Source organism: Artibeus jamaicensis, unplaced genomic scaffold (genome assembly GCF_021234435.1).
Source record: "Artibeus jamaicensis isolate MK-2021 breed Jamaican fruit bat unplaced genomic scaffold, CSHL_Jam_final contig_465, whole genome shotgun sequence".
Lineage (NCBI taxonomy): Eukaryota > Metazoa > Chordata > Mammalia > Chiroptera > Phyllostomidae > Artibeus > Artibeus jamaicensis.
Window position 1 is genome coordinate 29,965,059 of NW_026521843.1, and position 25,605 is coordinate 29,990,663.

At 35.8% G+C, this 25,605-nt stretch overlaps 1 protein-coding gene across 3 annotated transcripts in view; it reads right to left on the reverse strand.

Annotated features, from left to right (window-relative positions):
• FBXO11 (F-box protein 11) overlaps positions 1 to 25,605 on the reverse strand; it is a 92,095-nt gene that overhangs the window by 28,762 nt on the left and 37,728 nt on the right. For 2 of the 3 annotated variants that reach the window (XM_053667125.1, XM_037161253.2), the window contains exons 2-4: positions 1,280 to 1,407; positions 1,058 to 1,139; positions 257 to 401 (exon numbers count right to left, since the gene is read on the reverse strand). In XM_053667125.1, coding sequence (XP_053523100.1) covers positions 257 to 401; positions 1,058 to 1,139; positions 1,280 to 1,407 — 355 coding nt within the window. The remainder of the gene's footprint in view (positions 1 to 256; positions 402 to 1,057; positions 1,140 to 1,279; positions 1,408 to 25,605) is intronic. The other variant, XM_053667126.1, reaches the window with a different exon arrangement.

Below are 25,605 nucleotides of genomic sequence, written 5' to 3' on the forward strand. Positions count from 1 at the left end.
TAAAAAGCAATTAAATAACATTTGACACAATCACACAGTTAACTGATAAACAGTACAGAAAATACTTCATTTATTATTTTAAATACTAAGTTGACAACTCACATTTGTGGTAAACAGGTAACTTAGAATTTATAAGCAATCTAATTTTATTTTTATTTAATTGTAAACACCAACTCACACTTCACCTTCACTATCATCTTTAGTATTTTGGGTACCAAATAATATATCTCAAGGTAATAAATAAATGTTCACTTACCACAAAATTGGATCATTAGCAAGCTCACTGAAGCGCTTACACACACAAGCTGCTCTACAAAGATCCTGTTCCAGCAAGTAAGAGAAGATTTTTAGCACTACTTCATCTGGCAATTTCTCCTGAAGATACTGTTCGGCAGGTGCTGCTATAAAGAGATTAGCAAATAAAATATAAACAATCTATTACTTATAATGTTAGCAATTAATTTTCCCATTTTTTAAAAAGCAGCATTTTGCCCTGGCTGGTGTGGCTCAGTGGATTGAGTGCCAGCCTGTGAATCAAAGGGTCTCAGGTTCGATTCCCTAGTCAGGGCACATGTCTGGGTTGCAGGCCAGGTCCCCAGTAGGGATGTGGAAAGGCAACCACACACTGATGACTGATGTTCCTTTCCTCTTTTTCCCTCCCTTCCCTCCTCTCTAAAAAATAAACAAATAAAGTGTTTAAAAAGAAAAAGCATCATTTTCATTTTATCTAATGAATAGCTTTTATTTTGTGATGACAATCATTTTATAAACATTTTCCTTTCATAGGTGACACATTTTCTTTTATCCTGACTTAAATATTCTCTTTTAGCTATTACGTACCATTTCTGACTGGTGAGAGTAAATATATAAAAGGTATTTTCATATAACAAAGTCACAGAATAAGAGGTCAGAGATGTTACATGTTTATTCTATAATAATAACTTTCTCAATCCCAAATGTAATACAAAAAAGTACACTTAATTTAAATATTTTGGTATAAAACAAAATTTAAAAATAATTATTGGACCTTATCCCTTAGTTTTCCCATAGGAAATACCTGCCAGATCTTGTGATTTTCCAGATACTCTTGCACGTTTTGCACGATGACCAAAGTTTTCTGTAGCTGAAGTTGAGGCACCCTTCAAAAACAAAATGAAAACTGAGCAAATATTTTTACCATATGTAATCATTACTTCTAAAAAATAATGACATTCCCTTTTCTGTTTGTTTCCTAACAATTCTTTCATTAGAAAAATAAAAGCAGTTACATTTATTTTACCTCCATACTGCTCTTTGTAGGACACGCTGTTCTTTTCGGCAAAAGAGTTTTTCTACGAAGTTGGTAAGGACTATTTTGTGCACCAGGACCTGATTCTTCTGCAACCATATCTGCAGGTACATCATCATCTGTTATAAACAAAAGCAATATGAAAAATGACATTTAAAAATCCCTATGAATGCAGTGAACTTTTTAAAAACCTAATTTTTTTTGAAGGGATAATATAACTTTTATATAAAGTTCCAGTTAACTGGATAATAACCATCTGAAAGAAATATTGGAATTCGGGGCCAAGATGGAGGAGGCATAGGTGGATGTGCCGTGCCTTCTCACACAACCAAGTTTAGAGACAACTAAATATTAGCAACAGAAAACAGCCAGAACACGGAAAATTAAACTTTTCGGAAGTTCCTTAACAACAAATTCTTCAGCCTGACCGGTAAGGGGCGAAACCAGCGGCTGGTGAAGCGGGATTGCACAGGTCTCGGTCAGCCGGACTCAGGCGTGGAATCCAGGCACAGGGTTGGACCTAGTGAGTGACCCAGCAAGCCACCAGGAGAGCGACCACGGGGGAGACAGCGGGGGGAGCGGTGCTGCGTGTTGACTGTGGTCGCGCATTTGTGCGCGGGCGGACAGGCGAGGGAGTGAGCGGTTGGACCAGGGCCCGGTGGGTCCCCGCGGCAAGTGGCAGTGGAGGGCGCCGCCATTTCCCTGCTCTGACCCCACCTCCACATACAGCGTCATAACCCAGTGACTCTGAGTGGCCCGGCCCAAGTGAACCACCTAAGACGCTAATCCTCACCCAGCTGTGAGAAACAGCAGAGGGGGTCGCCATTTCCCCGCTCTGACCACGCCCCCACATACAGCGTCACAACCCAGCGACCTGGGAGTCCAAGGCACCGCTTCTCACACTTAAAGGGCAAGAACAGACCAAAAATGGCGCAGGAAGATCTCAAAGCCCCAGAACCTATAGCTCTAAGCGATGAAGAAATAGCAAAACTCTCAGATGCACAGTTTAAAACACTGGTCATCAGGATCCTCACAGAACTGGTTGATTATACCGACAAATTAGACAATTATATGAAGGCGAAACTAATTGAAATGAATGGAATTGCACAGGACACCAATAGCAATGAAAAGGAAACTGGGACTCAAATCAATGGAGTGGACCAGAAGAAAGCAAATAATGGCCAAACAGAAAAGAGTCAAGAAGCAAGAATTCAAAGAAATGAGGAGAGTCTTAGAAACCTCCAGGACATCTTTAAATGCTCCAACATCCGAATTACAGGGGTACCACAAGGGGGAAAGGCACAGCCACCAGTGGAAAACTTATTTGAACAAATAATAAAGGAGAATTTCCCCAATCTGGCAAAGGAAATAGACTTCCAGGAAATCCGGGAAGCTCAGAGAGTACCAAAGAAGTTGGACCCAAGAAGGAACACACCAAGGCACATCATCATTACATTAGCCAAAATTAAAATGAAGGAGAGAATCCTAGAAGCAGCAAGAGATAAGGGGACAGTCACCTACAAAGGAGTCCCCATCAGACTGTCAGCGGATTTCTCAAAAGAGACCTTACAGGCAAGAAGGGGCTGGAAAGAGGTATTCCAAGTCATGAAATCCAAAGACCTACAACCAAGATTGCTCTATCCAGCAAAACTTTCATTTAGAATGGAAGGACAGAAAAAGTGCTTCTCAGATAAGATCAAATTTAAGGAGTTCATCATCACCAAGCCCTTACTATATGAAATGTTAAAGGGACTTATCTAAGAAAAAGAAGTTAAAAAAACATGAACAGTGAAAGGACAGCAAACTCACAGTTATTAACAACCACACCTAAAACAAAAGCAAACTAAAAGGACAGCTAGATCAGGAGTGGAAACACAGAAATGAAGATCTCAAGGAGGGTTAGCAACAGGGGAGTGGGAGGAGAAGGGGGGAGAAGGTATAGAAAATAAGTAGGATAGACAGTAGATAGAAAATAGATGGGGGGGCAAGAATAGCATGGGAGATATAGAATCTAAAGGAATTGAGACACATGGTCATAAACTAAAGGGGGGGTAACGGGGATAGGGGGGTAGGGTGGAGGGGAATGAAGGGGGGAATAGAACAACTGTAACAGCATAATCAATTAAAAAATTTAAAAAAAAAGAAATATTGATTTTCCACTGTATTTCTTACTTCAAAATAGATTCCAAAATATACCACATATTTAAATACATAAAGGAAACAAAATCATTAGAAGAAAACAAAAAAATATTTTTTATAACATTAAAGCAGAGAAGCTCCTTTAAGGTTATAACACTAAAGTTGGAAGGCATTTAAAAAAAAAAAAAAGGTGAGAAGGATGTTCACTTGATGAGGGGCTTGCCCAAGAGGGATGGGAAGGACAGTTTGGTTAAGTGTGTCAGAGTCTAAGCAGGGTGAAGGGGATGTCCATTGAGAGGGGCAGCCTGGTATGGGATATCAGATGCCAAGCAGGATGAAAAGAGTGTCCACAGAGAGCATGGTCTAGCATAGGGTACTGAACTGAAAAGGAGGAAGAAGAAAGTCTGCATGGAGGGCAGGGTAGCTTAGAATGAAGTCAGAGAGAGCAAGGAGAGAAGAGTATCACACAGCAGAGGGGATGGTAGACCTGCAAGACTGATTACATGCTAATAAAGTAATTAATCAAATAATTATATAAGATAATGGATGCCAGATACCTTCAGTCAGAAAAGAGAGTTAAAATACAAAAAAAGAAAACTAGAATAAACTCTATGTTGTTAGAACAGAATTGAAGGTATTAACATGGAACTCATGATTTTTAATAGTTACAGAAATAATATAAACATAAATGTTTGGATGCATGTATGCATATATATTCCCTAGCTCTGTCCACTGAGAACGAGCCTAGAAGCAGTGGCATTCCAATACCAATGAGCACAAGTAACATTTGGAGCTTGGCTTCTGAGTAACACTTTCTATAAAAAAAATACTGTATTTTACAGTGTATAATGCATACTTTCTTGCCCAAATTTTTGAGGGAAAAATAAGGATGAGCATTATACATGGGTATACTGATTACATACCATGGGTATAATAATGGGCATAATAATCCTGTTTATAAGGCACATAAAAATGTAGGTGTGCATTATACACAGGGTGCATTACACACAGCAAAATACAGTAAAGTCTCCTTGGAGAAATGGCTGATTCCAGGTTGGGGGGAATACAACATGAGCCTGGAGTATCTGGTGGTAGAAACAGAATGTGCTTACAGAATGATGAAGACAAAAAAACCATAGACGTAGGCCCGAATGGTCACCCACTAACAAAATTATGTTGGAACATCAAAATTCATGATAGTAAAGGGATTAACACACTTAGTGAACAGCAACCCATAAATTCATACTGCTATAAATAAATACATAAATAAATAAACTGGAAGTCTGATAAGGAATGGGATGTTTAAAGTTCCTTCCCCACAAAAACTTAAGTAGAAAGGGAAAACAGTAACTCTATGGTAGAGATGCCAATCAGATAGTGCCTTAATCAAGTGATCATCACCATTACTAGGACAAACTGAAATAGTGTGCCACCTGATAGCATACAAGATCACTATATCACATCTATGATATTACTGAAAAACATGCATAACCTAACTTTAAGTGTGAGGAAACATCAGAAAGCCAAATTTGTTCTACTTTGTTTTGAATCATCCTCAAAACTGTCAAAGTCATAGAAGCCAAGGAAAATCTGAGGACTTGTTCCAGAATGATGTATACTAAAGAGATACAGTATATACTGAAGAGATACGGCAAAATAAATAGCAACATGTGGTTCTGAACTGGATCCTTTTGCTAGTAGGTTGTTATTAGGGCCAATACTGAAACTTCAATGGGGGTCTAATGATTAGAAGACAGCATTATGTCAATGTTAATTTTCTGATTTTCATAGTCGCAGTATGGCTATTTAAGAGAATATCCTTATTTATAGGAAATACAGATTAAAAATCAGGAGGTGATAGGACAACAGGCTCTCAACTTACTCTAGAAAGGATCGGGGAATAAACTTAGTTTTGTACCACTAATTCTTCTCCATACCAAGTTTGGATTGTTATAAAAAGAACTAATACATTTGAATAATATATTAAAAATTTTTAAAGTCAACTTGGAAAATAAACACCATGAATAATCAAAAGAGGCAACACAATTAGGAAAAAATATCTGTAACACATGTCACAAAAGAGTAATTTCCTTATGATACCTGAGTGTCTACAAATCAATAGGAAAAGGCCAATAGCCAATAATTCAATAGAAAATTAGGCCAATGCAAGAACAATTCAGAATTAAGAAACTAGACATGAAATGCTTTAATAAAAACTATGAAATATTTTTATATAGATTATCAAAGACCGAAAGTTTGATCACATACTAGTATTATGAAAGGATAACACTAAGGAAAAAAACAGTTCCTAATTGCTCTAAGAAGAGCAATTTAGCAAAAGCTAGTATTACTTAGCAATTCCATTTTAAGGAACTTGTCTTGCAGCTATATCCCCACATGTGGGCAAAGTAGTATGTAGCAAGATTTTTATTGCATACTGTTTCCAGAACTAAAAGATAACAATCAAATGTTCATCAATAAGGGTTTGTTAAATAAATTATGTCTAGCTATATAACACACTGTTGTGTGGTCATGGACAAAATATAAAGCAGTTTTATACAGACTGGTAAGAAACTATCTTTATTTAAGTTCAAGAACAGAAATACACAGAACAATGTGTTTAGTGTGTGTGTGGTTTAAGGCTATACATATATATTCTTACATGTGTATATATTTACTAAAATATAAACTGTGATGGTAGGGAGGCAACCACTGGCTAAAGGTGGAATAATTTGAGCATAAGAATGAACTTAAAGAGATATATTTAAATCTGTGGGTTTATAATGATACTTAAAAAAAAGGTTACTTTCAAAGATGATAGTGCAAACCAACTCATCATTTTGAAAACTGAAAAATAATCAAATATGTATTTTTCTTTTCTCATATCAAATGAAACAGGTAACCAAGTATGAGAGGAGGGGAGGCTTCTCTACAGAAACAGACTAGCAATAAATAAATAAGAAGAGTAGAAATAAAAATTGGATTTAACCACTGAGTACTAACAGTTCCATAATATCACAAAAAGAACAAGAATCAGACATTATATACTACTTCCTGATGAAAGAACATGCCACCACCTATCAAGTTTTGACAAAAATATTAAATTTGAATTGGATCAAAACTGTAAGAAATTCTACAAGGTCAAACTATACCATTTTATCAACAAATAAATTGGATAAGAAACAAGTAGAAGAAAAATTAGAAAAACTAAAGCATACTATTTAAGAATGTATACTTTGTTATTAAAATTAATTTTTAAAAGGCTGAAAAATGGCCCTGGCTGGCGTGACTCAGTTGGTTGAACATCTTCCTGCAAAGCTAAGGAGTGCCAGTTCAGTTCATGGTCAGGGCATGTGCCTGGGATGCTGGCCTGGTCCCTAGTTGGGTCATGTGTGAGAGATGACAAGGTCTATCTTCTCTCCCTCCTTCCTATTTCCCTACCTTCCCCTCACTCCAAAACAAACAAATAAAATCTTTAAAGAAAGCCAGAAAATGACTGTCATATAAATGCTTTTTGTAGGGAGGACAGGATTATGACTAGAGTGGAGCACATAAGAAGCTTCCACAGTGGTTGGCCAAGTTCAATTTCTTGACCTGTCAGTATTACAATACCAATCTTAGTAATAATTGTAAATTTTAATAATATTTCAATGAGCTATAAATTTTTATGTGAGTTTCTCAATCTGGCTATATTTTACAATAATAAAGGATTTTTAAATGATGAGGGGTTTTAAGGGCATACCATTAAAAAACAGGGTTTTTTCTAAGAGCAGTTCTTAAGCAAATTAACATTTTAAGCCTAAATTTTCTCAACTATTAAAGATGATAACAGTACCTTGCAATTCCCAGGGCTGTTGAAAGGATATAAATAGAATAACATATGCAAAACAACTGTCAGCAGTATGCCTGGCTCACATTAAGTGTTCAATAAATGTTTTAGCAATTATTTCATTTAAATAATATTCTATTAACATTACTTTTAAATAAAACTTGAATAAGTTTTCTATGTACTTCAATGTAGTAGGAAAATATAGCCAGTGTGACATGCCTGGGTATTTGTGGAGTCATTCCTTTGTAGTTTAATATGTGGTTACATTTCTATAAATGTTTCATGTGTGCTTGAAAGAGACATCCACATTCTATTTTTTTACAGTAAAGAATAAATATATCTAAAATATCAAGTTTGTTAATTGTGTGTTCAAATATTCTATACCTTTACTTTTGCTGGTGGTGGTAACAGTGGTTGCTTCATTTGCCTTTTGTTCTTTGAAGTAAATTTCCTATAAAATTTCCCACTTTATCTGTAGGTAGTCCATTTATTTTTAGTATGTAAAATTTTGCTTTTATTATACTTTGATATGTTATTTGGAAATACAGGCTCAAGATTATTTCTTCCTGGTGAATTAATCCTTTGATCATCATGCTTAATAATGCTTTTTACCTTAAAAATCTATTTTTGGCTGACAATATTTTCCTAACAGTTTTTGGTTTTGTTTTATATCAGTCCAGCACTTTTTTTAACCCTGCATTTTCAACTTTTACTTTCAGGTCATTGCATTTTAAATTTAGTTCTTCTTAACCACTACTGCTAGATTTTCTTTTCTTCTCAGCCAAAGCAAGAATATCTGTCTAATTTGCTATTTCACCCATCGAACACCAATTTCTATGATTATATTTTTAATTTCAAAAGTTGCATCAGTTTTTTCCAAGGTTGTTTTTTTTTTAAATATTGGTCTATGACTTTACTATACTTCATTTCATTTTTACTTAATTCTTTTAATCATTTTTATACACATTTTATATTCTCTTTTAGAATGTTTTATAATTGAACACTTTTTAAAATCTAAGCACAATTTAGAGACAGTGCTTCAGGTTCTAGACTGTATGCTCCAATTTAGTGCTAGCTATACTTTGGCAAGGTCCAAGGCCCCATTTCCTATCCCTGTACATTCCCTAAAATTCTGCCCCAGATCCATTAGGACTTATAACTAGGACCTAAAGGTCTTTGTGCTATTTTATACAGCAGTATCCCTTCTCTTTTACTGCTTTAATTTCTCTCATTTCTGCAGGTGGAAATTTCCTTCACTTCTTTCTTTCCTTAAGAGTTTAGCTATGAATTTACAGTTTTGCATTATATTTCTATATTTGTAGTATATATGCATGTGGGGGTGATTTCTCTATCAGCTTGGTTTATCATACTGTGAGTAGTCAGTCAGTGAGCCAGCCAGTTTCAACAACACTTCAAAGTACATTCTCAAACTTTTCATCCCATCCAACCCTCTCTCACCCTCCTCCAACTCCTGTTTAAAAATCTACAAACAGTATTATTAGATACCCACCCACCCACCCCACAATTCTCTTTTCCTCCTCACCATCAACACAACAAATATTAAAGACTGAAAAGTAAGGAATTCAGAGGTAATAACAGGAAAGAGAAGGTTGTTGGTTAAGTCAGCTACAACCTGAAGTTCCCACCAAAGACTTGAAGCTACATGATTTGAATCATGTAATATCATAGTAACCTCGACTTCCTATTCATAAACACTGTCCTGTTCTAAAGCATTCAAAGCTGTTATACAATAATTGTATCAAACTGTTATTTGTACTGAGGTGAAGAATCTGTGCTAAATTTCCATACAGTTCTCATAGTAAGTTACCACTGACTATAAGGTACTGTGCCAGACAGAAGATTTTTTACAAAGGGGTCATTCTGAAAAGATCACTTGTAAGAAGCAAAGGAGAAGAATAAAATCTCTAGTCATTGGTGTTCTCCTCATTGTTTGAGCTCTTCCTGTAGTGTACTGTATATATACCATATCACAGCTGCCTCATTTACTTTTTTGGTATATGCCATATTTTCCTAAAAATCATAAGCTCTGAGGGAAGGGCCCCTCCCTCTTTTATAGTCTTCCTCAGTGTCTAGCTCAGTGCCCAATAAGTATTTACTTATTTTTGACTTTTTAACTGTATTTTTCCATTACCATTTACCCCTCTTGTACCTTCTTCCACTTCTACTCACCTCCCCCAGCCCCCGCAATCACACTGTTCTCCATGCCCACAAGTCTTTTTTCTTGTTTGCTAGATCCCTCCATCCCCTAACCCCTCAACCCCAGAGCTGTCAACCTACTATGTCTGAGTGTGTCTCTATTTTGCTTGTTAGTTCAGTTTGTTCATTAGATTCCACATGAGTGAAATCATATGGTATTTATCTTTTTCTGACCCATAAGTATTTAAATGTTGATTCTCATCTATGAAGGCCCTTTAATTTTACTCAATTCAAAATATTTTCCTTAGAAAACATCACTAGTGGTAGGCTGTGATGACTTACAAACTACTTTACAGAAAGCAAAAACCCAGACAGGAACCACTTCACTTCTACCTACCTCTAAGTCCACAAATTAAATTACAGGTATGTACATCCACTTTTTTGTTCCTTTATAAAATTATAGAGAAGTATTCTCCAAGATAGATTTGGTACATATGAAGCAAACAGAAAATACCTGTCAAATAATCAATGGTAGCTTATCTGGCTCCACACCAAGAATCAAGAAATCATGAAGTATTACTTATGTCTTGTTCCAACAACCAAGTCTATAAACAAGCCCTCAAAATAATATTTTGTTAAATATGTTTAACTTTATAACTTCCATTTTTACATGTAATATTAGAATGCTAATATTTAGATGTCAAACTGTAATATATGACTAATAAAATTAACTGATCAAAATATTCTATTTCAACTGTTATAAAAAAATTGATTTTCAGTTAGGAAAAATGTTCTTGACCAGGTATCTCCAACAGAAACAAGATGTGAGCCATATTTTATCATTTTTAAGTTTCTAGTAGCTAAATAAATTTTAATATAATTTAACTCACTCTATATAAAATTACATTTCAACATGAAATTAATATAAAATCATGAGATACTTTACATTTTTTCCTACTAAATTTTTGATAATACTATGTATTTTTAATATAGCATGCCTAAAATTCAGACAAGCCGTATTTCAAGTGCTAATAGCCACATGTGGCTAGTGGGCTACCCTAAATGGACTGACTATACATGTACACACATAATTATTAAATTCTTATCGATCCCCTCAAATAAAAAGTACCATGCACTTTAAATGGATATTATACACATATATACAAATACCAAAATTTATTTTAGATTTGACTATAAATCCTACAAAAACACACTAGAGCCTTCATTATTACTAGGAACTACAGTGGAAAGCAAGGGCTTCTGGAGCATAAACACATGCTTCCTTGACAAAAAACAATTTTTTGGAAATCTTTGACATTAAATAGCACTAAAAGTTTACATTAGGATTCATTTAAACAAAAGAAGACACTTAATTCTACACATTCTGAGGCTAGCAGGATATCTTAATTTTTACATACCTTTGTAACTATCTTAAAGATTCACAAAAGACTATACTATTGACAGGCTGGGGCTTAAAGTTTATACATGTTAGGGTACAGAGTAATCCAAAGTTAGAGGGTAGTTTATGGAATTTAATGTACAGACAGAAGTTTCACCCCCTCCCCCTAATATATATATTCCACATTACTTACCCATAGCCACAGACCAGACAGGACACTTAGGCAAATCTGTGCTAGTAATTGTGCTTAGAAACAACTCCCAGGCTCACAGTGTAAAGAACCACACTTGGCAACTGTTTCTAACACAGCTGGGAACTAGCATGACTTTTTTCCAACTACTAAAAAAATCCACGAATGAACTGAAATGAAGACAAACATTTATTTTAAATTTAAATATTTTACTAAAAGCTTAAAGCTGAAATATTTTACTTTAAGTATCACTTACAAGATTTTAAGGCAAGGTTTCCAGAAGTAATGTCGTTTTAAAAACCTGCTTTATAAAACCCTGACTTGTTGTGATCAGACACTTTAATTGTGTTATATATAGTCACAAACTTTAAAAAATTTAATTATTCAGGAGACTGTTCTATACTTCCATTAATGTATTCAGTTATTACTTATACACACATGAACTTATGCACACACACACTTCTGCTGAATTTTCAACACAACATAAACTACTAGGATTGTTTAAGACTGGTCAAAGAAAATTTATTTACACTGACTACTGAATAATCTTTAGAAGCTAAATCTCTGATATTATGAAGAACTATACTGGAGACTCAAGTGAGGCTTCAGTTCGACAGAAGAAATTTAAACAAATTCATTCTAAACTGCTTTAAAGTGTGTTTAACAAATACTTGCTCAAGTATAGACTACTTGGCTCAAAGAGAGAGTAAAGAATAAAAGAATGAATGTGCCACACTGTATGAGATAAACAGAACCACCAAACAATATTCCATTTGCCCTCCAAGAGCCTGGGAGAGACATAATACAAACATATTAGTAATACAGTATGTCGCATATTGCCAATAGTGATAAATAGAAGGTAATATGGGAACACATGGTAACATCTAATCCAATCTTAGATGATATTGGCATCTGAGTGAAGATTTCTTCAAGAAAGTCCAAGCTTAGATGAACAACAACTGGGAGTTAGTCAAGCAGGAGGAGTAGTGTGTGTCAAGACCTGAAGGTGTTCACCTCCAACACAGGTCTTAAGGAACTGTAAGTTGCTCTGAATGGTTCAATCATGTAGCAGGGGCCAGATTATACAGGTTGCTATAAACACTTAAAAAATTTAATTTTTATCTTGAAGGCCTAGGATAGCCAATGAAGAGTTTTAAATTCCTCAGTGACAAATTTTGCTTTGTGTTTTAAGATTACCTGAACAGTGTAAAAATGGTTGAAAATGGATGATGGCATTGGTGGTGGGAGATCAGTTAGGAGGTTATGGCACTTACATGTATCTTAGATAAACATGGCTTGAACTATGGTAAAAGAAATGGACAAATGGCATAGATTTGAGGTTTAGTCACAAGTTAAATTCATTAAACTTGGTGACTGAATATATACATGACTGGGAGTGGAGATCAGGATGGAGCCAGGAATACTAGTCTGGACAATCCAATGGGTGATGGTACCACAAAGGTGAGACCTTTGTGGGCAAGACAAGGAGGGGGAGGAGGAGAAGGAAAAAGATGAGTTCAGGTTTGGATTTTGAGTTCTGAGGTACCTGTGGGACATTCAAGTGGAGATTCTTAACAAAATTAAATATATGATCTCAAGCTCCAGTGAGTGACATGGATAGAAGAATTAGAGAATTTTGTCACTCTGAAAATATACTGTATTAGGAATGGAGGTTCAGAAAGTGTAGTTAGCTCTCAACATTTACATATGGTACAATATTGATGTTTCAAGGTAGGTGTGCCATCCAACTCTCAAGAAACAGGCATATCATGTAAAAAATTTCTTTATCTATTGATGTCAAAATTATCAATACTGTATATAAAAATGTCTGTAAGTCCCAGAATTGACAGGAATTCATAGCTCCAGCTTGATGAGAATAATAAAAAGAAAACCAACTGACAACTACTAATTCAAGGATTAACATCCCTTGGGAAAAGTTGAGCTTAATTTTCATTCTTCTCTGCTACACTATCACATTCTGTTCTCCTAGGACACCCCCTCCCCGCCACCCCACTACTTTCAGGGAAAGGAGTATAAAATAACTTCACCCCAAAGTGGAACATGTATTTATTTATTTTATTTTATCTATTTTTTTTATTGTCATTCAATTGTCTCCATTTTCACCCCCATCCCCACCTCCCACCCTCAAACCCATCCCCCCTTTGCCTTTGTGTCCATGTGTCCTTCATACATGCTCCTTTGATGTCCCCCTCATTACCCCCTATTATCCTTCTCCCTCCTCCTCTCTGATTACTATCAAACTGTTCTTTATTTCAATGTCCCTGGTTATATTTTGCTTGTTTGCTTGTTTTGTTGATTAGGTTCCACTTATAGGTGAGATCATATGGCATTTCTCTTTCATCACTTGGCTTGTTTTACTTAGTATAATGCTTTCCAGTTCCATCCATGCTATTGCAAAAGGTTAGAATTCCTTCTTTTTTATTGCTGCCTAGTATTCCATTGTGTAAATGTACCATAGTTTTTTGATCCATTCATTTACTGATGGGCACTTAGGTTGCTTCCAGCACCTGACTATCATAGATTGTGCTGCTATGAACACGGGGTTGAGCAGGTTCTTTTTAATTGGTGTTTCAGGATCCTTAGGGTATAATCCCAACAGTGGTATTGCTGGCTCAAAAGGTAGTTCCATTTTTAGTTTTCTGAGGAAATTCCACACTGTTTTCCACAGTGGCTTCACTAGTCTGTATTCCCACCAACAGTGTACTGGGGTTTCCTTTCTACAACCTCTCCAACACTTGTTGTTTATTGATTTGTTGATGATGGCCATCCTGACTGGTGTAAAGTGGTATCTCATTGTGGTTTTAATTTGCATCTCTCTGATGGCTAGTGATGCTAAGCATCCTTTCATATATCTCTGGGCCCTCTCTATGTCTTCCTTGGAGAAGTGTTTATTCAGGTCCTTTGCCCATTTTTTAATTGGGTTGTTTGTCTTCCTTAAAAAATGAAACTCGACCACCAACTTACACCATGCACAAAAATAAATTCAAGGTAGATTAAAGACTTAAATTTAAATCGTGACACCATAAAAGTCCTTGAGGAGAACACAGGCAGAAAAGTCTCAGATATTCTACACAGCAATATCTTTACCAGTATGTCCCCGTATCTCACGAAAAGAAATAGAAGTCTGTGGCTCAGGTAGCCCCTGATTCTTCCAGGTAATCCACGCTTGGCTGGCAGGCCTCCCACGGTTCACAGCACCTTCAGCTGTATTGCTAGGATTTCCAGTTCTTAATCCAAACCCACCTGGCACCTTCTCATGACTCACCAGCAAGAATCCTCTCACCTTTTTCCTTAAAGCAATGTCTTTCCTGCATTCTTCCAAACTGCTAAGAGAAAGCTCTGCATTGCTGCTACATCTTGGTTTCCAGCTTTCTAAGCTGCGTGGTGAAGGGAGCCCCAAAACTGCACAGTTCTCCCCCAAAATGCATGGTTCCACATCTTGCAAGAAAACAACAATGTGTTTTCCCCCACCTCAAGATCACGTGGTTCCAACCCCAAAGTGAAACATTTTAAAATTCTTTCTTACAGTCTCATATTTTTACCTCTACTTTTACATTTTCACTATTTCCTAAAGTGAGAATATTCACCAAATAATAATTATTTTTCTACTTTATCAAAAAAGAAAAATATTTTTAAAGCTAGTAAGTTTTCAATAAATTTTAAGTATGACTGAATGACAATGTAATTCAAAAGAAGTATTACATCTAAAGTAGAAGCTGATATTACCAGAGTATCAAGTGCATCATTAACTCAAGATCAGAATAATTATGGCCCCAAATCAACAATTAAGACAAACCTAATACTAAGCTAATCTAAGATTCACAAAAGCCAGTTGCTAGTCACTATGAACATCAGTCACCGAGGGACTTGATCTAGTTGGGAAGCTAAGCAGGGGTGTCCATCCCACAGCCTGTGGGCTGCATAGGGCCCAGGGTGGTTATGAATGCAGCCCAATGCAAAATAGTAAATTTACTTTAACTGTCTTTTTTGCTCATCAGTTTCCATAATGTTTATGTATTTAATGTGTGGCCCAAGACAACTCTTCTTCCAGCATGGCCATGAGATGCCAAAAGGCTGGAAACCCAATTGAAGCCACAGTTTCATACTAAAGACATATAAGATGTTAGGAAAGTATAAAACAAGAGACACAAATGAACATATGCATAGGGTTTAAAAGAAAACAATTTAGTTTGTCCCTAATTTAATTTTCACATAAAATTTAGAAAATTTTAGAAATGCTTATCAGTTCAGTTTTAGGGGGAAGAAATAGCCAAGAAATAGGAGGAGGGTAGAGCATGAAGATCAAAATGATAAGGTTATTAACTCTTAAGGTTATTAAGGTTAAATGCTTAAACCCTGATGTGACTTCATCTCAGAAACTATGTTTTTGGGTTTTTTTTTAAGATTTTATTTATTTATCTTTAGAGGGGAAGAGAAGGAGAGAAATATCAATGTATGGTTGCCTCTCGTGGGTCCCCTGCTAGGAACTGGCAGGCAACCCAGGCATGTGCCCTGACTGGGAATCGAACCATGATCCTTCAGTTTGCAGGCCCACACTCAATCCACTGAGCTACACCAGGCAAGGCAGAAACTTCGTTTTGAAGGAGGGAAAATGGGCAGAGAGAGCAGGGAGGGAGAGAGGGGAGTGGGGAGGCTGAGCATCATCAGTTCCCTTTCTCTCTCAGTTCCACAGTGAGACCATAATTTCTGGAAATGCATGATTTCTGGTAACATTTTAGAGATCAGCAGATCACTGACAAGAAAGATATTATTAGTTTGTTTTACTGAGGCCAATTAAGGTTCAGTTAAATGCTGAAGGTTAGAAAGCTAATAAGTGGTAGCAAAACAATTTTTAGGTTAATGGACTCCAAGTACATCATTTTTATTTACTTATTTTTAACAAATAGTCTCAAAAAAGTTTACTATATAATCAACACAAATGATGATGACAGAATTGGAATAACAGTGGTACTGCTACCCCTGCTACTGCTACTACTAGTATACCTAAAACTGAAAACTTAAAAAAGTGGAGGCACTAGTGTTTCAAGGGTTTTATATATGTATTAACTAACTGAATCCTTGTATAAAAACTATGAGGAACATATTATTATTCCTATTTTACAGATGAGGAAACTAGGCAGAGGTTAAGCATCTGGCCCAAGGTCACACAGTACTAAGTAGCAGAGGCAGTCTAGCTCCAGAGCACGACACTCTTAACCACTGTGCTATATAAATATAAAAGAATACCATAAAAAGGTACACATACGACTTTAGGAAATGTTTACAGAATTAAAAAAAAATCAAATCATACTTTTTCATGTCTTATTTTATTCAAAGTGTTAATGAATTAACATTTTATACAAAACCACAAAAATCTCTTTAGATATTTTTATATTGTAAAATTAATAATATTTGGAGACTAAGGACACAAAAAGAAGCAATGTAGAGGAAGCTATTCCCTAATAAAGCATGTTAGAGGCTATAACAGAAAAGGGAGCTGTCAAGTTCCCTCAAAGCCTCAGAGAAGCTTTGAACTCTGAAAATCTAAGTACAAAAAAGGGTAACAGTAATATGTGGATCTGAAAACAATGACACCCACTGTAGATCAATAAAAGGAAGTCTAGTATCTTCATCAAACTGTGAAACAAGAGTGAAGGTAGGATAAAGAAATTTCCAGACATGCAGAGACTTACAAAGTTAACTCCTGTATAACCTTAGAAAGTCACTCAAGAACATACTTTAACAAAACTAGGGAGTAACTATACAAAGAGGAAGATTTGGAATGTAGTAATTAATGATATTATCACAGAAAACAACAAAGGAAGAAATTCCAAGGTAAAGGGTGTGAAGCAGGCCTACATACTAGAATAAGGCTCCAGAAGGCTGTAGGAATATACTTTCCTGGGGGAAAAAAAATCAATAGGTTACATATACTAGAGAGCTTATAAAAACCTGAGGAAACATTAAAGGCAGTATGTGAAATGTATAAAAGAATCCATCAAAACAATTAGGAATAATCTCTTTTGAGTGACCTAGGAATAATATTAGGTAGTAGAAAAGAATCTAGCACATACTTGAGTCTACAAAGAAAATGACTCCATATTCATAATAACACGAACACATTGTTTTTCATTATCTTGAGTCAACCTACATGTAAGTCACTGAAAAATCTCATTAACAATATACATGTTATTAACATTGATAATGGAAATGCAGAATTGAAACAAACAGTTTAGTGGTGAAAGGCAAGAACCACGGTATCCTCATCTTACAAAGAAGCGAGTCTATATTCATAGTTGAGGAAATATAAAATTACTTAATTTTAAAGGTAAAATTAAATATGTGTTTTACAATGATATTGGGATGAGGTAGGTAGAGGGAATGCTATAAGTAAACCATTGCAGCAGAGATCAAGAAATCAACAATGTTTAAATTTCATGGAGAAATAGTAGGATAAGCTTTGGGTAGCAAAACACTCATCGTGCTATTTACGCACAGAAATTCATCCACATTACTCAAAGTTAACAGCCCAGGATTCATTTATCTTTACTCTGCACACAGTTCTTTTAATTAGGGCATCAGATTTCCAAGTCTCCAAATCGGAAATTTTGTTATCTGAAGATTACAAGATCAGTATATAAATTGCCCCAATCAACAAAGAACATGCCATTTGTTTGGAGAGAAAGGACATATATAGTAATTAAGGAGCAAAACAGTATCTATCTATCTATCTATCTATCTATCTATCTATCTATCTATCTATCTATCTATCATGCTATGCTATAGTATTAGGTCATGTGAGACAATGAGAGGCTATGAACATAGTTTATTTCATACACATTTTATGACTATAAAATATTACCTCTGTAGTGTAAACAGTTCATATAAAAACTACAGAAAAGCAATAAAAGTAAAAGTAAATGTAGTTCAGAATTACAGGGGAAGATTTTATAGAACGAACAGAAATGGGGCTTGAGGATAAGTTATGAGCAGACTATAAAAGATGAAAAACTAGGTGTTCAGAAACAAGGAACACAAAAATCACAAAAAAAGGTAAGGAGTTCAGTGAATCTGTCTTATTCAGGAGCTTTCATGGGAGGACATAGGAGGCTAAAGAAGAAAATCACAGGCACTGAATGAAAATATTTTTTAGACAAGATATTTCTTACTACCAAAATTACAAGGAGATAGCCTTAGTGGTTGCAAATACAGGAAACATAAGGCAGCTTTAGCAGACTTTTTAAAAAGTCCATTGTTTTTGTATTTTTTATGTAAAGAGAGAAATATATATACATGTGTCAATCTACCTACAGGTTTCACTTAATAAAATATTACATTTAAGAACAGCAGATGGCGCCAAAATATTTATTTTCTGCCACTGCCCCTGAGTCACATAAATCATTAACTGAAACCAAAAGGGAAAACTCATCATATTAGAACTGAAAAGTATTAAAAAAAAAGTCACATGTGGTATATCCAGAGTGATGTCAACAACAATGACCTAGAGCATGAATACCTACTTAAAAATACAGTATTGCATCAAATACAAAAAACAACTATTGGAAGTACTTTTGGGTTTTACTAAAAATTTAACTATACTTCTTACAAAAGAGTTACTAGTCTGAAAAAAGTATTAATATCTACAAAATTAAAGGAACTGATATCAATATTAACATAATAAACCCTAAATGGCACCAACAAAACTGATCAGTAATACAGGTAATTAAAAATACCCTTCAGAGAAATGTATTTTTCATTTCTTGATTCTAAGATGTATAAGGAGGAACACTACCACAATAAAATATACCCACTGATCTCAAGATTATCCAGAGTTTAAAAATATGAAAATGTAAAATTTTTTAAAACTGAAGGTTTAGAGAACACTTGTGTCAACATCAATGGCTCACTTTAAAAGAAACTGTATGGTTTACTCTTTTTATTGAGTTTACTGGAGTGATATCAGTTAATAAAATTATATAGGTGTCTGGTGCGCAATTTTACAATACATCATCTGTATATGATCGTCAAGTCTCCTTCCATCAGCATTTATCCCCACTATACCCTCTTCTATCCCCTTCCACCTCCCTTTCCCTCTGTGTCTACGAGGGTGTGTTTTGTGGGGTTTTTTTTTGCTTAATCCCTTCATCTTTTTTACCTAACCCTGCAACACCCCTCCCTCCCCTCTGACAACTGTCCCTCTGTTCTCTGAGTCTATTTTGTTAGTTTATTTTTTTCATTAGATTCCACATATGAATGAAATTATATAGTACTTGAATTTCTCTGACTGGTTTAACTTCACTTAGCATAATGATTTTCAGGTCCATCCATGCTGTCACAAAGGATAAGATTTCCTTCTTTTTTAACAGCCAAGTAGCATTCAATTGTGTAAATGTACCACACTTTTTTTTTTTTTTAAATCCACTGATCTACTGATGGACACCTGGGCTACTTCCAAATCTTGGCTATTGTAAATAGTGTTGCATTGAACACAGAGCTGCATATATCCTTTCAAACTAGTCTGGATTAGGTCAAGATTAAACTAATTTGCACTGATTGAGGTTGGGGAAGAAAACTTGGCAATATTTAGAAGTGATAGGTGTTAGATGATTTACACACAAAAATAGTACATTTTCATATATTCATCAACAAATGAGACCTCAAAAAAGATTGTGGTTCAATCACTTGGGTACAAACAGCTAGAGCTTTAATGTGTCTCTTATCTGTAGCTCTCAAAGCATCTTACCTGTAGCTCTCAAAGCAACTTTTTTCAGGATAGCTGAGTTTTATACCTCTTTTAAGCACCAAAACAGAATTTTAATTTTAATTGAAAATATTTCTGAAGTAAATTTAGCCTTTAAAAGAATATTCTTAAAATAATGTAACCTGCCCTGGCTGGTGTAGCTCAGTGGATTGAGCTCAGGCCTGCGAACCAAACAACCGCAGTTCAATTCCCAGTCAGGGCACATGCCTGGGTTGCAGGCCAGTTCCCAGCAGGGGATGCACGAGAGGCAACCATACATTGATATTTCTCTCCTTCTCTCCTTCCCTTCTCCTCTAAAGATAAATAAAATCTTTTAAAAAATAATGCAACCTTTTCTTGATTATAAGATAGTCATTAGGATCATGAAATTAATCTACTGTTTTGTAATATGATACGGACTCACTTACCAGTATAAAGCTATTTTATGGAGTACACTGTCTGAAACTGTTGGGTTTCTTGTGTAACTGTTGCAGTTTATAAATTTCCCCCCTCCCTTTTTTGCTGTCATGTTAGCTACTACTTCTAGCTGTTTAGGAGCCTGACTATAGACTCCTCTTTTCTCTGACTCTGATAAACCAAAAAAAAAAAAAAAAAAAAAAAAGCATGCCAGGTATGTTTTAAAAATAAGGGTAAAATGGCACCAAAAGTGGGCTTAGGAGATTTTCCAAGAATAAAGTACATGGGGTTTAGAACTATGTAATGTGGCTCAGGAATCTATATTGATTCTGCTTCTTAGCGTCAAGATAAATGACATTACTGGACGGCTTTATTCCAAATAGTTTAAAATACTTTTTAACATTGTGCTCTGAGTGGTTAAAACTCATTTGCTTGACAGCACACAACTGAAGAATCTCTAACAGCAGCTATGACATTAGAAATTGGCTATATTTCACATAATTGGTTAATAAATTTTAATGACAATTACAAGTTTTCAATCTTATCCATAACATTTATTTTACCCTGGAGCCTTAACCAAGGTTAAGCAAAACTGCAGTTCCTTAAGCAGAAATCAAGAAGTTAAAACAAACTGCCCTTTGTTCCACTGGATAATGGGGAAAAAAAAGGGTTTTTTTCTTCTCCATTATTTTTTGAACCAGGAAGTATAGCACTGTTCAAACCTAGCTGTGCACTGCATCACCTGTGGACTTTGTAAAAACACACATATATCCACACTTCACTTCTTATGGAGTGGACATTGTGACTAACTTCTACCTATCACTTATGAATAGTCTGGCTATTTATGGTAATTTCACTCAAGGATGAGCAGGCCTAAACCAATTTGGCCCAAGAAGATACAAGAAGTAGCTTGCTTTTTTGGCTTCTGGGTTAGAGAGGGAGGTCCTTCTCTCTTTTCTCCTAGTAGATAGATACAAAGATAAATGCTGCATTATTATGGTAGGCAGCCAGCCTAGGCCCTTGGGGGGAATTAACTTGAGACAAAACTTGTTATGTGAGATAAATTTTTCTTATTGTGTAAGCCAGTTTGAGTCAAATTTAAGCTACTCAACACCCAAAAGCATCTTGAATTTTGAAAAAGATTCACTGTTAACAACACACAACCAGGGTTGAAAGCCACTGGACTAGAGAAATAATCTAAAATTCAAAAGGAATTAAAGCACTTAAAAGAACTTGAAAAAGAGCAACAAAAAAACCCAAAGTGAGTAGAAAGAAGGAAATATAGATCAGGGCAGAAATAAACAAAATAGTCTAAAAAAATACAAAAGATCAATGAATCTAAGAATTGGCTCTTTGAACAGATAAACAAGATTGACAAAGCTTTAACTGATTTATCAAGAAAAACAGAAAGAGGACCCAAATAAATAAAATCAGAACTAAAAGCTGACACCAAACAAATACAAAGGATTATAAGAAAATATTATGAACTGTATGCCAACAATTTGGACAACCTAATACAAAATGGATAAACTCCTAGAAACACACAATCTTCACAAATTAAATCAGGAAGAATCAGAGAATCTGAATAAACAGATTACAGTTAGTGAAACTGATACAATAAAAAAACCCCACAAAAACCTCCCCCAAAACAAAACTCCTTGATCAGATGGTTCACAAGTGAAATTTTCCTAAATATTCTGAGGACTAACTCCTCTCCTTCTCAAACTATTCCAAAAAATTCAAGAGGAAGACTCCCAAACTCATTTTACGCAGCCAGCATTATCTTAATTGCAAAACTAGATAAAGACACTATAAAAAAAGAAAATCATAGGCCAGTATCACTGATAGACATAGATTCTAAAATCCTCAATGAAATTTTAGCAAACTGAACACAGTGATACATCAAAAAAATCATACATCATGATCAAGTGGGATTTATTCTGGAAATGCAAGGTTGGTACAACATTTGCAAACCAATAAATGCAATACATCACATAAACAAAAGGAAGGATAAAAACCACATGACCATATCAATGATGTAGAGAAAGAATGACAAAATCACACAACCCTTTATGATCAAAACTCTCAGCAAAGTGGGAATAAAGGGAACATACCTAAACTTATTAAGAACATATATGACAAACCCACTGCCAGCATCATACTCAACAGGCAAAAACTACAAGTATTCCCCTTAAGACTGAGATGTCCCCTTTCACCTCTCTTATTGAACACAATATTAGAAGTCCTACCCACAGCAATCAGACAAGAAGTAAAAGGCATCCAACTTGGAAAAAAAGAAGTAAAACTGTTATCTGTATATGACATGATACCGTACATAGAGAACCCTAGAGATCCCACCAAAAAACTACTAAAATTGAAAAATGAATTTAGTAAAGTAGCCAGATGCAAAATTAATATACAGAAATCAGTTGCATTTTTATATGCCAATGATGAACTATCAGAAAGAGAAATGAAGACAACAATCCCATTCACAACTGCTTCAAAAAGAACTAAATACCTAGGCATAAATTTAACCAAGGATATAAAAGACCTGTACTTGGAAAATTGTAAGACACTGAAGAAAGAAAAAAAAACAAAAAAACAAATTAGTGGAAACAGATACTGTGTTTACAGATAGGAAGAATTAACAGCATTAAAATGTCCATACTACCCAAAGCAATCTATAGATTCAACGCAATTTCTATCAAGATACCAACGATGTATTTTATAGAACTAGAACAAATATTCCAAAAATTTATATGGAACCACAAAAGGCCATGCATAGCAACAGTGATCTTGAGAAAGAAGAACAAAGTTAGAGGAATCATACTACCTAATATCAAAGTATAATATAAGGCCATAGTAATCAAAACAGCTTGGTACTGTCATAAAAACAGCCACAAATCAATAGAACAGAACAGAGAGTTCAGAAATAAACCCACATCTTTACTGTCAATTGATATTCACAGAGGAAGCAAGCACATATAATGGACTATAAAGACAGTTTATTCAATAAATGGTGTTAAGAAAACTGGGCAGATACATGCAGAAAAATGAAACTAGACCACCTTCTTACACTACACACAAGAATAAATTAAAAATGGATTGAAGACCTAAATGTAACTTTTCTCACTTATTTTATCAACAATATTTTAAACTAAAATATTAACCTAACACTTTCAGTTTGTGGTACATAAGAGTTCAATAAACACCTCTAAATAAGCATTTCAAAACAAAAATTGATTACACCATTGTGACAGAAATTGTTATGTACCCCAAATCTATTTGCCTCTTCTGCTGACAGACTCTATAGACTTTTAGTTGAGGAGATGACCATTCAGAATGCAGCCCACACATTTTTCAGCCTCCCTAATAGCTAAGCTGGTCATCTGACCAGGTTCTGGCCAATGGGATATAAGCAGTGTCCTGGTATGACTTCCAGGACAGGTTCTAAAGGGAAGAAAGAGAGCCCTTCTTTACCCTTTCCACTAAGTACAACATTGGAAGAGGAGCAAATATTTTGAATCATAAAATAAAAGTCATGTGCTTAAGGATAGTGTAGTAATTGAAAAGAAGCCTAGGACCATAATGTCATACATAGTAGAACCTTCAAACTAACCTTAAATGCTTACCTCTAGACTTTTATCACGAGAAAATATTCTACATTTTTAAACAACTGTTGCTTTAGGTTTCCTGTCACTCTCACTAATCTAATTTTAAATAGTAATCACACAAAGTAAAAACATTCTATGCATTTGTGTAAGAATCCTAAATACATTTTAGACATTAGTGGAAACAACATGAGCTATTAGAGTCCACAGAACTTGTTTAAATCCCAGCTCTGCTGCTTTGGGCAGATTACTCTGTCTCACTCTCCAAAGCTGTAAAATGGCAGAAAAATATCTGCTTCTTAGAATTATTATAGGGATTAAATGTAATAAAGGAGGAAAATGAGAAAACAAAAGGAAAACAAATGTCAGCAAAGAGAGGTAAGTAAAGTCTTAGCTGGGAAAAGGAAATCAAAATAAAATTTAGGAACTTCCAGTCAAGATGGTAGCATCATGGGCAGACATAGTTTGCTTGTTGTACAACCTCATCAAATTTACAACTAAAACACAGAACTGCCATTACTCAGAACTGTCAAATATCAAATTGAATGGAAAAGTCTGACAACCGTGGATTTAAAGAAACTATCTCCATCCAGGCTGGCAGGATGGATGGAAATGCAGAACAGGCTGGTTCCTCACCCACGTGTGGTGGATAAAAATTAAAGAGGGATTTCTTGGGAGTGAGGACTCCCCATCCCACACGAGGCATCCTAGTCCAGGGTTCCAGCATCAGGAAGATGAGCCCCCACAACTTCTGGCTGCAAAAACCAGTGGGGACTGAGTTGGTGGAAGAAACTGCTGGAGCCCCAAGCAGTTCCTCAAAGAACCCACAGATGGACTTACCTACTCAGACTCACTGCCTTGAGCTCCAGCACCAGGGTTGCAGCTTGAGAGGCCCTACATGTCACCATCAAGGCAAGCAGAGGTCATCATCCCTTTTCTAAACCTTCCCCCCATAGAGCCAGCAAGCTGGTGCCATCTCGGAGACTCCATCTACCTGGTTAACACTGTTTGACTTGACCTGGAGATCCCCAGAGACTCAGCCCACCTAACTTATAGACCCACCCAAGCTGCTTTTCTATATGAATGGATGGTCTTGGCTCATGCTGTGCAACTTCCTAAATAAATCCTCTCGAACAAGCAACAGCTGGCCTCAGTGAGTCCCAGGTCAGGCACTAGCAGCAGCCAGCCTAGATTCACAGCTTGGCTTTACCTGGGAATCGCCAAAACCAGCACAAGCAGCAGCCATCTAATATTGCTTTATAGCTCAGGCAGGTCGGCCAAACAGGTGAGGGCCAGCGCGCCCAGTGGACAGCTACAGACCACAGCAGAGCACCACCATCCTGCACCTACTCAGCTGATCCTCCATGGATGGCAGAGTTTGGTGGTCAGTGGTCACAGCCAATCCTTGCAGCTGATTATTTTGGGTAAATCCCTCCCATTGATCTGCCAACAACAACCAAGGCTCAACTCCAAGAGGAGGGTATACTCTGTTCACAAAAAAGGTACATCTCAAGTACCCAATTTGGATAGCAGAGAAGGTTGTGCACTGGACCCCATAGGACACCTACTACATCAGCCCACACTACCAAGACATGGAGTCAAAGCATTTCTACCTAATGCATAGAAACAAATGTAAGGAGGCTGCCAAAGTGAGGAGACAAAGAAACATGGTGCTAATAAAAGAACAGATCAAAACTCCAGAAAAAGAGCTATACAACATGGAGATAAGCAATCTATGAGATGCAGAGATCAACACACTGGTCATAAGGATGCTCAAGGAAGTGAGGACCTCAACAGCATAAGAAAGATCTAAT